This window comes from Pleurodeles waltl, chromosome 5, assembly GCF_031143425.1.
Source record: "Pleurodeles waltl isolate 20211129_DDA chromosome 5, aPleWal1.hap1.20221129, whole genome shotgun sequence".
NCBI classification, from domain to species: domain Eukaryota; kingdom Metazoa; phylum Chordata; class Amphibia; order Caudata; family Salamandridae; genus Pleurodeles; species Pleurodeles waltl.
Genome location: NC_090444.1, coordinates 717,873,062 through 717,886,669, shown reverse-complemented (window position 1 = coordinate 717,886,669; position 13,608 = coordinate 717,873,062). Strand labels below are relative to the sequence as shown.

The 13,608-nt window shown below is 44.0% G+C and overlaps 1 protein-coding gene across 1 annotated transcript in view; it reads right to left on the bottom strand.

The window, feature by feature from the left end:
- Positions 1–13,608, bottom strand: part of NOX3 (NADPH oxidase 3) — a 543,543-nt gene that overhangs the window by 393,979 nt on the left and 135,956 nt on the right. Inside the window, exon 4 of the mRNA XM_069234670.1 lies at positions 5,125–5,209. Within this exon, the coding sequence (XP_069090771.1) occupies positions 5,125–5,209 (85 nt within the window). The remainder of the gene's footprint in view (positions 1–5,124; positions 5,210–13,608) is intronic.

Here is a 13,608-nt window from a genome sequence, read left to right as displayed (position 1 = left end):
CCATACAAATTTTAATATTGATAACAGGGAAACTATGTACATATATTAATATTTAGAAGCCTATCTGTTTTACAAAGTACATATTTATTTTACAAGTTTGGCGAATCTGCAGATCAATTCCCAACCAAAAGCACACATTTAGTACAAAACAACAACACATTTAATACAATTATATCCTATTGCAATTTATATAACTGTATCACGGTTTATCTGTGGGTGTGAGTAGCTGTGTGCGTGACATTTTGGGTGTGTGAGTAGCTGTCTAGTGCCTGTATGGGTGTGCAAGTGGGTTTCTTGATCTCTGGGTGGGTGTGTAAGTGACTGTATAGGTGTGTGATTGATTTTGTGGATGTGTAAGTGATTGTGTGAGTGGGTGTGTAAGTGAGTATGTCACTGGCTGGGTGGGTCTGTAAGTGGGTGTATGAACAGCTGTATAGGTGTGTGAGTGGTTGTGGGGGTTTGTAACTGGGTGTGTGGTGAGTGTGTGTGTTAGTGTTTGTGTGGGTCTGTGGATGGATGTGTGAGTGGTTCTCTGGGTCTGCACGTGGGTGTATGAGTGGCTGTAAGAGTGTGTGAATTGTGTGCTTGAGTGGTTTTCTGGGTGAATAGGTATGTGACTGGTTCTATGGGTGTGTGAGTGACTATGTGGATGGTTGTGTGAGTATGTAAGTAGATGTTCGAGTGCCTGTGGGTCTGTCAGTGGCTGGGTGAGTAGTTCCCTGGTTCTGTAAGTGGGAATGTGAGTGGCTGTATGAGTATGTAAATGGGTGTGTGAGTGTTTTTTTGGGTTTCTCACTGGGCCTGTGTTTTTGCTGTATGGGTGTGTGAGTGGGTGTTTACGTGGATGTGTGGTTCTGTGAGTGGGCATGTAAGTGGCTGTATGGGTGTGTACATTGCTGTGTGAGTGTGTGACTGGGTGGGTGAGTACCTGCAAGTGTCTGTGAGTGGGTGTGTCAGTGGTTCTCTGGGTCTCTGAGTGGATGTATCAGTGACTGTATGGGTGTGTGAGTGGGAGTGTGACTGGTTGTATGGATGAGTGAGTGGGTGTGTGAGCGGTTATATAATTGTGCAAGTTGGTCGGTGAGTGGGTGTATGTTTTTTTAATCAGGGGCTGGATCCACGGATACACTGCGGATTCACACGGGGGCCGCACTGAGCACCAGTCGATCCTCATGCACCCCAAACAAAAACATTTTGGGGCAATTTCTTGCCCATGAGGGGTCCCTCACAGACCCCTTGATCAGTCCCATGGGATCAGAATACCTCTATCTTGACCCCGTATGTCCTATTTAATCTTTATCCCCCCGGAACTGTGTCCTGATTCACAAAATGGAAGCCACAACTTTTATCTCAGGGTGCGGCCAGCCACGCGGTGGATCAACATCTCATAAATTGTTTTCTTTGATAACTCCAAAACTAGTGGGCAGATTTACACCAAAGTACAAAAAGCACTCTTTCTGAACCAAGATCTAGCTTTCTACCAAATTTGGTAAAACTGCATCTAGCTGTTCGGGGTATAGTCATGTCTAAAATTCCTAAGGCAAATTGCATGGGGGGGGAACTCGTTTTGAGACCCTCCATTTTTCTTCGTCCCCACTTGACGAAACACCCCAAAACTTTCCAGCCAGCAGCTGAAGTGACCTGCACAGTAGTTTTGAGTATTTTGTGAACATTTGTCAAACTGCGCCTAAGTTATTAGCAAAACAAAATATGCTTTTCCTATGGAAACTAGGCCTTAACTATAACTACTGTAGAGAGAGAGAGAGAGAGAGAGTGAAACAGATAGATAGATAGATGTTTAATATTGAAAATATATATAATTATATCATTTAAATATTTTAAGAACAAATAGAATTTTAAAGAATAATTAAAATTAATTCCACATAGGGCTTTTATCAAAATCTAATACATATTAAATAAAAATATGAATGTTACTGCAGGTGTTTTTTTTCAATTATTCCATAAGAAGTATTTTATATAAATTAAATAAATATATTGTAATTAACTCATTAGTATACTTTTAATGTCATGAGTTAATATGCTGTAAAAATGTATTAGTTGTAGATTCATAATAAATAGCTTAGATTATTTTACATATACAGTTTAGATTAATATATTATTATTATTTTTCAAGAATAATAAACTAACATTTTTCACTATACTTGCCATAGAGAGAGCTCTGCCACTGTGTGTGACACCTATGTGTAAAAAAATACTGCAAAATGTCTCTCATAAATCCTTTATAGGAGGCTCCACCAGGGGTGAAGATATATAAATCTACAATTAGATGTACATCTACATTCATTAATGCTGAACAGCTAAAAAGTGTAGATGTAAAATTAGGTGCAGCAGTAGATGTGCACATAAGTAAATTTACACATGTAAGTTTACATTTATGCACAGGCCCCTTAATTTTTCTTTTTCTGTCTCCCAATTCCTTTCCTGAGTAGCTGTAGCTCCCTGCAGGAAACTGCACTGGCTTCAGAATCATTTTCTTGGTGAGTTAAATATCAAATAATGATAAAACATGTGTAACACAATATATTTATTGTCTATAAAAATGTCTCTCTGTATGCCATTTAAATGACCAAACACATCGAGCTCCTCTTTGATAACTTAATGAGCCCTCTACCTTAATTGGGAGAGTTAATTCTCTAATAAATGTAAAATTATGTGTGTCTTCAAACATTCAATAAAAGTGTATAAAATAGATAAAATCTAAAAGCACAATTAACCACGGCACAGATTATTGTTGTAGAAAAAGATTATGCACTGTCAAATACATTTAAGACTACATAACAATTCATTTAATGTCAGTTTACACGGTCAAAAATTGTTCCGAGTTGGCGGGTGACTCAGTTACCAGTGGAATCAGTATTAAAATTCCAGCGGGAATTAACCAGTTCAAAGCTGGTGAAGTTTTGGGGTCGGAAAACGAACGAAAAAAGAAGAATTCTGTGGCAATTTCCCAATTCTCATGGGACAAAAAGGGTCTCACTTGGAAATGCTGTACAAATCTGAATCCCAAATTACGAATACATGTGATATCACTAAATTCAGGTGAATGATTACGATTAAAATGCCCAAAAACTACAGCACCATATAAAAATGCTAAATAAATAAATGGGATCCTTAATAGTATTTCCAAGTAGCTCTCCCACTCATAGCTGCCAATTTCTTTTAGAATGCGTATGTGTGGCATTTCCACAGGTTTAGTGCACTTCTCTGTGACAGTTAACTGGCAGATATGTAAACTTAGAGTGACACTTTCTCACAAGTAAAACCAAGCGATGAATTGCATGGAAAGAAAGAAATATCAGAAATTAGTCATTGAGCAATGAGAATCTCTTAAAATGTATGTAAACTGCCACAAAACCCCTGAAATGGAAGGTCAGTCTCTTTCTAACATGAAGGCACAGCTTGGTTTTAAAGCTACATGGAGATGGAAATCGTCACACATCATTTATCGGACATACATAACATTCATTACTAGTGTGGAACAAGTTAACACAGAGGGCCAGATTTCTCAAAGTTTTGTGTTGGCCTTGCATCACGCAGAGCCAACACAGAGCGGCACGTGGTGGGGGTTGAGGGGGTGGTGGTGGGCAGGTAATAAAATAAAACGTACCTTACACGCCGATCCGCACTGCTCCTCTTCTCTCCTTCACTATAGGTACAGGCTCCCAGTCTGTCCTGTATCCAATCCTAATGCTGCTTTCATGCTGCTGGCAGCATGAAAGCAGCATTAGGATTGGACCGAGCACCCAACCAGGGTGCTCTGAGGCAGACTGAAAGTCTCTGCCTGCTGTCTCCAACCCTGAAACGCAGTTCCTGCTTTGCTGGGATGGAGTGAGCCTAGTGCGTTTGTATGTTTGGCCGGCCGAGATGGCAGGCCCAACATACATGCGCACTGAGGAGGAGTGCTCCCTGCTCATCACAGCCTGTGGCCCCATCCCTTTTACAAGAAAACAATAATAAACATTAGCCCATATTTATACTTTTTTAGTGCCGCATTTGCGCCCCTTTTTGACGCAAAATCGGCGCAAACTTACAAAATACAAGTGGATTTTCTAAGTTTGCGCCGATTTTGCGTCAAAAAGCGATGCAAATGCGGCGCGAAAAAAGTATAAATATGGGCCATAGTTCATTATTGTTTTCTTGTGAAAGTTTTGCAGCAGCTGCTGCTGGCATGGGGTGATGCTCCTCTGCCGTAGCAGAGGAGCCATCCCTGGAGTCCAGGGGTCTCAACCTTTGCACAGCACCACCACCAGTGTTCTGGGCAGGCACGATGGTGGCACAGAGGAGATAAAAATGATCTAGCATGCTTGCTGCGGCCTGTCTAGATAAAAGAATAGAATAAGGTTCACACCTTCCCTGCCCTCCTCACACTTGATTATCCAGCAGCCTACCACGCGTACCAGAGAGGCCCAGCCAGGCAGCCAGAGAGAGTAGAGTTTGTTTTTGCCCATCTGCATGGTGACTGAAACAATGTATCTCACTGCCCCTCCTCTCCGTAGCAACAAGTCACCCAAGCCACACCTCAGGCGAAATTGCCACACAGGCAGAGCCAAGCGGCAGTGCAAAACTACAGAGCATAGGGCTTCTATTTGGGCACCTCATGATCCCTACAGTATGTCTGCGTTCTTTACATGTATGACTAATGCATCTTAGTGTGGTAATACATGTCGCCTGGACTAAAATGTGTTAGTCTAGCCCCTAATGCGTAGAACAAGGCAGGACAGGAAACGCAAGGGATAGCGCAACATTTTTAACCAATCTTCGACTGTAAAATCTTAGGCAACCAGGAGAACGTGAGCCATGTCCTGCAATCCTTCTACATAACTTGAACAATTAAAAAAGATTACAAGTTAATTGACATATAACAGCAAAAGATAGAGCAACAGAGATGATGATCAGAAAGAGAGTAAATAAGAGGGAGAAAGAAAGAGAAAAAGAGTGAGAGAGAGACAGAAAGAGAGAGGGAGCACTTCACATGTCATAATTACTGTAAACAGACTGGCTAGCAAATAGTACAGTATAAGAAGAAAATTATTTTTTGTGTCAATCATCAGGGCTAAATCTTTCCATACTATGATCCCATTCCTGAGACAAATAAAATCTTACTTGTGTGCAGTGCTATCATATAGCCAACCATCCGATGGAAGGTTATGTTTTTATCAAGTTGTCTTCTCAACATTCGTCTACAGCACTAAAATAAAACACACACATAATTTATTTTTGTTGGGTAATGTTTGGGTTTAAACAAAGCCGCTTTGTACAATATTTATTCAGTGTTGTGGTCTGAGAAGTTTAACAAAATAACTGTTATCAGAGGAGAGACTAAGTGAATGGATCAATATATACAGACTGGAATTGTGTATTTAACAGATTACTACATAGTCACATCTTTTACATAGAATACTAATCGAACTCAGCAAGCAACAAGAAATGTAATAACACCTTATGTTGCATCGTAGCCTAGCTGAAGGTGAGGAGGCCTCGTTTAACATAATATTTATTTCTGGAATCTAGCCCTGACCTTTTCCAGTACTAGCTGATACTACCAGAAACAGTGTGCTTCTTGAAAAATCCACACTGCAGACTTATTGTCTCCATCAATGTACCTGCCCCTGTTTTACTGTCACTCCTATTTGCCAAAAAAATTGAGATGGTAAGGGAAAGTATTAGGACCACTGATAAACCTAATGCAACAGCAAATGAGTTATTAGCTGTATTTAACCGATTGTTCACCTTTAGAAAGATCCTCTTCAAATACTATTAACTTGGAGAGGCATTTTAAACCCCATTGAAAAGTGCTTTGACACTTTACTAGGATGTGTAGTGATGATTATCCAGATCTGAATGGGCCTTGTATTAAAAACTTAGTGAACGTCTCTTTCCAACTACGCATTGTTCAACATAAACATTCGAAAGCTAGCATCACACTGTTATTGAAGAAGGCATCTTTGGATTTAGAAGAACCACTTGACTATAGAACTATGAAAAGATTACCTAAAATCAGAATGTTTCTTTTTTTGTTTCTCATCTTTCTTTTATTGGTTTTCATAACAATTTAACTTACATCTACATTAAATTTTCCGCTCCCACCACCCTAACAAGGAGTACATCACAGAGGTTACAATAACGGCATAAGGTATATCTCTTTTACCTAGCTATTGGACAATATGAGAGTCACTTTTCATCAGTGCGTAATCATTGTACAACACTACAGTATCGTTCCATCAAGCGTTGTTCGGTTCCTGCCCCTGTGCTTCTGCACCAACTTCAATTTCTTTCTGCAAATGCACCTCCACTGTGTCCCATTTCGCCAGGCCTCCTTGGCCCATACCGCTTTATATTAACTTGTGGCAGACCCCACGCTCAGCCAGTGTCCATTTGGCAAATCCCCATAGCCATTGTTTCTTGGTGGGCATCCTATTGGTCATCCAGTGAAGAGCCACACATTTTTGCCACTGCCAGCCCCAGCTCTAGTATTTTCACCATGCGTTTGGCCTGCAGGTCCTTGGCACCAACCTCAACAAACACAACTGTTTGCGTGATCGGTAGTTCAGTTAGTTCACCCAGGGTGTCATACCCACCACATATGTATATATGTTCCCACTACCACCTTGCATTTTGGGCAACTTTCCTGTTTGGATAGATCTAGCTTGTGTAGCCACTGTGGTGTGGCATAGTCCCTGCGTACACATTTATAGTGTATCAATTTCAGATGCACATTTCATGTTACTTTCCTGCAATTGCTTAAAACGATCGCCCACTCCCGTTCCCCCAATGCTATCACCAGGCCACCCTTCCATTGTTTCTTCAGCATCATCCATTTGAGCAACAGTGCTCAGTAACAGCACTGTGTAGAGCTGAGTGAGAAGTTTACCGCCTTCCACCAGCCCAAGGAATGTTATGTTCAGGGTGTGAGTCTCTTGCTCCTGTAGAAATCGCACCCAGGCCATGCGTATAGCTGCTGCAAGACTGGCATACGCCAGGAAGCCGGTCTCTAGACTTGCCAACGTGCATGGCTCTCTCCTCCACACCATCTGTTCTGTGATGAGAAATGCTTTCCCAATATTAGTAGAAGTGCCACGGCCCCCAACAAATCCTGCTTTGTCTGTGTATGAGCTTTTCTGTCACTCTCATGAGTCTCTGGGCCAATATTTTACCCAGTATTTTGGCATCTACTGTAATAATTGATAACGAGCGCTACAATTTGCAATCAGGAGGGTCTCTCCCATTTTGTGAGAATCCCTATGTGTGCTTCCCTCAGCGAGGCAGACAGTTCACCCATCTCAAACGCTTCCCTGTACATTGCTAGCAGTGGTACGCACAGTAAGTCCACATTTCACTGTCAGCCCATAGTTACCAGGTACCCTCCCCGTGTTCATGTACTCTATAGCCCACCTAATGTCTGACTCTTCTATTGGTACCCTCAATTGAGCCCTTGTGTCCTCATCCACTCAACTGGGTTTCGGTGGCGCCTCTCTGGAAAACTCATGGGTTCCTGCATGTCTCTTTATTCTCGCTTCCTGTGTGGAATTTCAGCATTTCTGAAAGGCACCACAATGGTGGAAGGGCCGCCACTGGTGGCAACAGGGGTCTCTATAAATGCTGCATCCCAATCAGTGTTCTTTTGTACATGGCCTCTGGCCCTGTCCGCTCCCCTTCGGTCCGTCCCAAAGATGTTGTTTTATTATAGAGTTGGCTCATTGATGCTTTGTGTGGGTGTCCTCTAGGAAAGCACCCCAGGAGGTCCAACGCCGACTTCATTGTTCCCCAGGCAGGCCTCCGGCACCAGGCCTCTCTCCTCGCAGCAGAGATGTTCATGGGGGGTTATAATGCGATGCACTCAATAGTGCCAAGGCAGGTATTTCTCTTGCGTGTCCCCCAGCCCCAATTGGCTGTGTCATTCCCACCTGCTGCCAATCTGCTCCTCTAAGGCCTCCTGCCCAGTCTTGAGCTCCAGCCCAGGCCCGCCCAGCCTCCTGTTCCTCGGCTCCAAGAAACCACCCGGCACTTCAATCACACCAGAGCCTGACCCAGACTGGAGATCACCCTTGACTGCTTCTGCTCAATCTTCTGTATGTCAGCCGCGGCCCGAGGGCCTGCCAGCCTGATGCGGCAGCCCACAAGGCTCTACCTGAGCCTGTCACTCACGGGCTGGCCCGGAGCTGCGGCCGCACCCCCCAAGGACCAATGTAGCTCCTGCTAACACCCCCCGTGCAAGGGGGTGCCGGCGTCTGTGCTGCTGCATGGCCAGATTGTTATTGAGACCCTGGGGGGAGTCTAGTAGCTGTGATCTGTCAGAGCTACAGATCGGTGCAACCGCTCAGCCGACCATCTTGGCTCCTCCCCCCAAAATCAGAAGATTGCTTGATAAAGTTTCCACCATGCATATGTATCAGCACCTTAAAGACCCGGGATTCTTTGATGAGGCTCAATCTGGTTTCTGTCCAGGTCACAGACTGAACTTGTGATCTAGATATTGAGCACACCATCCATATGATTACTGTTGGTGGCAACCTGATTGTTCTGGTGCCTTAGACCTCCATGAGGACTTTGAAACCATAGATCATGGTGTTCGATATGTCATCTAATGGAAGTGGGAAAGAAACAATGGGCCAGATGTAGCAAAGGTTTTTACCCATTCTGTGTCTATGGGAAAAAGTGATTGTACATATGGCCCAATGAGAGGAACTGAGTTTTTCTGTTCCACTTATTCTTAATGGATTCATCTTGCACAGTTAGTGGTATCTTCATGGCCAAACCCAGAGAACTAAGTTGCGGGGTGACACTAGGCTGACCGCTATCACCCGCATTTTTTAATGAGGAATTGGTGTGTCCTTTTAGTTTAATGCTGATAATGGCAATAGGTGGAAAAAATACCCAGTATGAAAGTTGCATCAAAATTAGTGCCAGGTAAACTCCAGTTGCTTTATTTTGAGGGAGCCAAGATGGAAATTTCCATTTTTAGGCCCCAGTTGTAGGCTTCCTAAACAGATCATCAAGGCTCTATTCCCAAGTGAGTAGACCATTCACTTGATCCAAATGATCAAAAGATGCACACATCCAACATAAAACTTCAAATACCCAGACCCTAAATTACATTTGGCGTCTGGGAAAACACTATACGAGATGGAGATTGAGTTCCCAAACATTTGTCATAAGGGTAAGCTCTGCAAGACTTCTGCCTGTAACCAGGACTGGGGGCAAAGGTCTACCAGTCAACCTGCTGGGTGAGGGGACATCACCCAGGACACCAAGATCACGTGACCTAGAGCTTGGAGTACCATTGTTAGCCTGCTTATCAAGACCTGTAAGCCCTGTGAGGGAGAAGTGAGCTATGGAGGTAGCGAGGTCCAGTGGGGAGCTCTACCTGGGGATTCCCTGAGCGAGACACGAGGCTGTGCACCGATTGGGCCATTGCCCAGGTATTGGCTCTGTGACCCTTGTCTGCCAGGATATGGCTTCGCTGTTCTCAGCCATCTTGGGAGCACTGGGTGGGAAGCACAAGCTACATCACCTTGGTGACCCCGTGTGCCAGAGGGTTTCACCAGTGAACTGATTTGGGCCAGATGAGCAGGACCTGTGACTACTGAGATCAGCAACCCCTTATGCAAGTGAGTGCAATCACATCAGGAGAGTTTGCGCTCGGATCGTGATTTTTTTGGCAACCCTTTATGCCAGGATGTGCTGTGAGTACTACTTTGGCCTAGAGGTTGGGCCTTTGGGGCTCCAGGGGACTTGCTATTAATGGTGCTGTGGCACCATAGACACTTTTGACAAAGGGCTTGATTTAGAGATTGACAGACAGGTTACTCCATCACAACGTTGATGGATATCCTGTCCACTGAAATTTAAATCCCATTATTTTCTATGGGATTTAGGATTCGGCAGACGGGATATCCACTACCGTTGAGATGGAGTAACCCGTCTGTCAATATCCAAATTAGCCCTAAGTTCCTAAAAAGTCAGACGGGACAACTGTTGACCATGGCTTGATAGTTTGCGTTCCCTACCTTGACCATCAGTAAAGAACCCTGAACACTTTACACGAAGGAGGATGGGACAGGGATTCGCCTGACATCTACTAGAGCCACTGCCTTAAGGGAGATTGTGTTATTGCATGTGGATGTTGCATATCTTTACATGTGTAGAATTTGAAATAAAATACTACTTTTTCTCATTAAATCAAATATTTGGCTGGATATTTATTTATTGTTCGTACTGTTCGCATTTTGAGTTATTATTTGTGTTCATTGACCTGCAGCTACACCCAGAGGAGCCTTGACTGAACACCACAGCTACCACTGAGAGTTAAGTGCAGAAGGGCTACCTTGCCCAGCTGAGCAGGATCCAGAGTAGGTCAGGCCCCAGGACATCAGGAGTAAAAGGCCTCAACCACAACAGTTGGGTTGAGTAGTCCCTGCGTGCCCTGTGGTCCTCTGAAAAGGGTTCTGATACCCCAGGTAGTGCTTAAGGGTCAGTCAAAGTCCCCTGGCCTCCACTGGGGCCTGCACGTACCAAACAACTAGCTATGGCCTTGATGACCGCAATGCAGGTCCTTCAAACTAACTGGGGGGACCAAATGTGAAGGATGTTACCTGATGGCCTAAAATGCTTAAATACATACTAGTCATGGAAAAAATCACCAATACCTCTAGAGCTTATGAAACTAGCGAGCAGCCATTTATCTAACTCAGGAAACTATTGTGTCCCAAATACTCTCAGGCTGTCTGTTTAATACTGGATAAACTCTCTAAAATCCTGTTGACTCAACAATCGTAACCATGCACCATGCTCCATTCACAGCACTCTTGCCACTGACACTTGGAATGTATCATCTACTCAAACTCATGAAGGGGATGAGGGTTCGGGAAGGTGGCTGTGTTTACTGAATGTTCACTATTTAAACCTGTTCTATCTTAAGCTTTCTGAGCTCCTCATCGCCTGGGAGGCTGTGGATGATAGTGTATTTAAGATACTGAATATGCACAGTTGTCAGTAAAATCCTCTGTTGGGTTCACAAATTCATTCATCAGGGCCTGGTTACAGAATTTCAAACTTCAATGCTTAGACAAACTTTAAAACAGTACAGTGCAGCACACATGAAAACAATTCTCATTGTTAATGATTAAAACATAAGTGATAAAGAACATTATATCTGCTGTTTACATGACACCTTTTTATCGCACAATATGTGGCAATCACTTTACTACATAATAAATGTCAATAATTTTGCAATGCAATATATTCTGAATATTGGTATCACAAAGTACAAGATGAAAGATTATACTTGTGTGTCGTATTGTGCTCTCTCTTCCCATCATTGCTGGGGCTTTTTTATCCTGTAACTGGGTAGGGGTTGGCTTCATGGTACAATCCTCCTGGTGTGTTGCTCTATCCTTACAAACAAAAAATGGCCATATCTTAGAATTTGAGAGCACCTCACCTTTCTCACCAAAGTAAGGCTCAGTGAATGTCATCTACATGGTGTTCAAGCGTGCTCTCTGTCAACCTGAGCTCCTGACTGCATGTGTCTGATATGCAGAGGTTTGACTTTTAGCCCTGGTATCACACTAATCTAGTATGAGAACAGATGCCTTCTCCTGTCCTTGACATGAGGAGGTCCTGGTGGCCCTGTGATCCTGCTGACCACACCAAGCTTGCCCTCATTGGTGGATAGTGGACATCTGACCCTGTGATGGGTTTAGACCATAGAGCAATGATAGCTTATCATGTTTTAAGAATCCATACTGTGATATGAGTCACTGGAGGGGGGCCTACTGGCCCACTCACGTAAAGTTCCACTCCTAGGTGCTTACCCAACTCTGTGCGCTAACATCCAGAAGGTATGCTGGGCATGTGTGCTTTATGTATCCTGCATTGTACATGCATGATGTGTGAGAGTGATCTACATTGATGGAGACCTGTGGGATACATTTTGGATACTTCGACCTGTACTTTCCAAAAGATGGAGAATGAAAGTTGCACCCTGGATGAACTCCAGTTGACTTATTCTGAATGAGCCAAGACAGAAGTTATCTTTGTTGTCTCAGTCATAGGGTTCCTATGCAGATCATCAAGGGCTCCACCCCAGAGTGACTGGACAAGACACTTGATCCAAGGGACACTGTAAGACATTTGGGGTGAAGTTGGATAGTCAGCTGTCAGTGAGATAGCAGAGGCGAGAGGTTGTGAGTACCATTATTTTGGAGTGTGATAGATAAAGTGGATCTTGTTTTTTCAAGTAGTGGAAATATATTGGTCATAGTCCTGTAGCTGGAGGAATAATTTCTGACAGTGAAACCTTACAATTCTTTGTACCTCTGTGGTGGGTGCTGCAGGTTGCAGATCACTATTCGGACAGAAGCATAACTCTACACTAAGGCTGTGCCTGTAGAGCAGTCTGGAAAAGAAACCTGAAAGGTGAATCACCCTATACCATTTCTGTCTGACTTTGGTTAATCAAAGTGGAACTCAACAATTTCCAATTGCTCAATGACCAAGGACTAGAGTGCTCCACTGGGTAATCGGAGGACTGTGGCACAACCAAGGCTGGTGCCTGATTGGCAGCCAGTGTCCTAGAACTGACGGGACATCACCTTATGTCTAGATCTCTTGATGGAGGAACTGTATGTCTATCTTGAAACACTTAGAAGCCTGCCTGTCTGCATAGTAAGTGAAGGAAACTGCTAATCTAGCAGGAAGGAGTTACTGTCCAGAGGAGGAAAGTGCACCATGTTGCTGGAGTCTGTGGGATGTCCAAAAAGAGCAGACAGTGGAGAGCGATCTGCTGGACCTCAGGGTCAGCAGTCCCATATTCTCTCTGTGCCAATTCTTATTGGGCCAAGGGGTCCGCTGGACCGTGACCGCATTTACCCAGTGCCAGGCACGGCTGAGATTGTGCATCAGAATCGCCCTGTGCAAGGTTGCAACTGCCAGCTGAAGATTTGCCTCTGCATGTCCGTGCCTGCTCCATTTTTATAAGCCCTGTGCATGCCTACAGTTACCAAGTCTTGTGATTGGTATGTACCTGGGTGCAAAATTCAAGAGTGGTGATCAGCCTGTGCCTGTGCATGGCCCCAGCTGCCATGTTGTGACCAAGGCAGTCCATTGGGGATTCTGTCACTGAAGTTATAACCAACCACCAGAGGCTGCACCTGATGAAATGTTGCCTGACTCTGAGGGAACCAGGGTTACCCACTGTTGGATGCCAGCCCAGTACCTGATGTAGTAGGCTTGTGGGCAGTGCATCACCTCTCATGCTGCGAGGGTGAGAGCACTCTGGAGGAAGAGACAGCAAGGCCAACCTGCAAGGTCTATCATCTACCGCTGAGTGGTAAGAACTGTTGTACTAAGGCTGAGTGTATTTGAGGGTGATTAAAAACTTGAACTGGGAGAGAATCTGAGTGAGGAGAAGCAGGGAAGAAGAGGCAGGAGGTTCAGCACTGTTGTGAATAGCATCCAGGGAAAATAGTTTTTTTTTTTTTAAATAGTAGTATGCAGTATTGTGTATTTTTCCTTCCTTTGAATAAAACCACTGGGCTGGAGCCTCTTTATTGAATTGTTGATTGATCGTTGAGCTCTGAGCTTGAA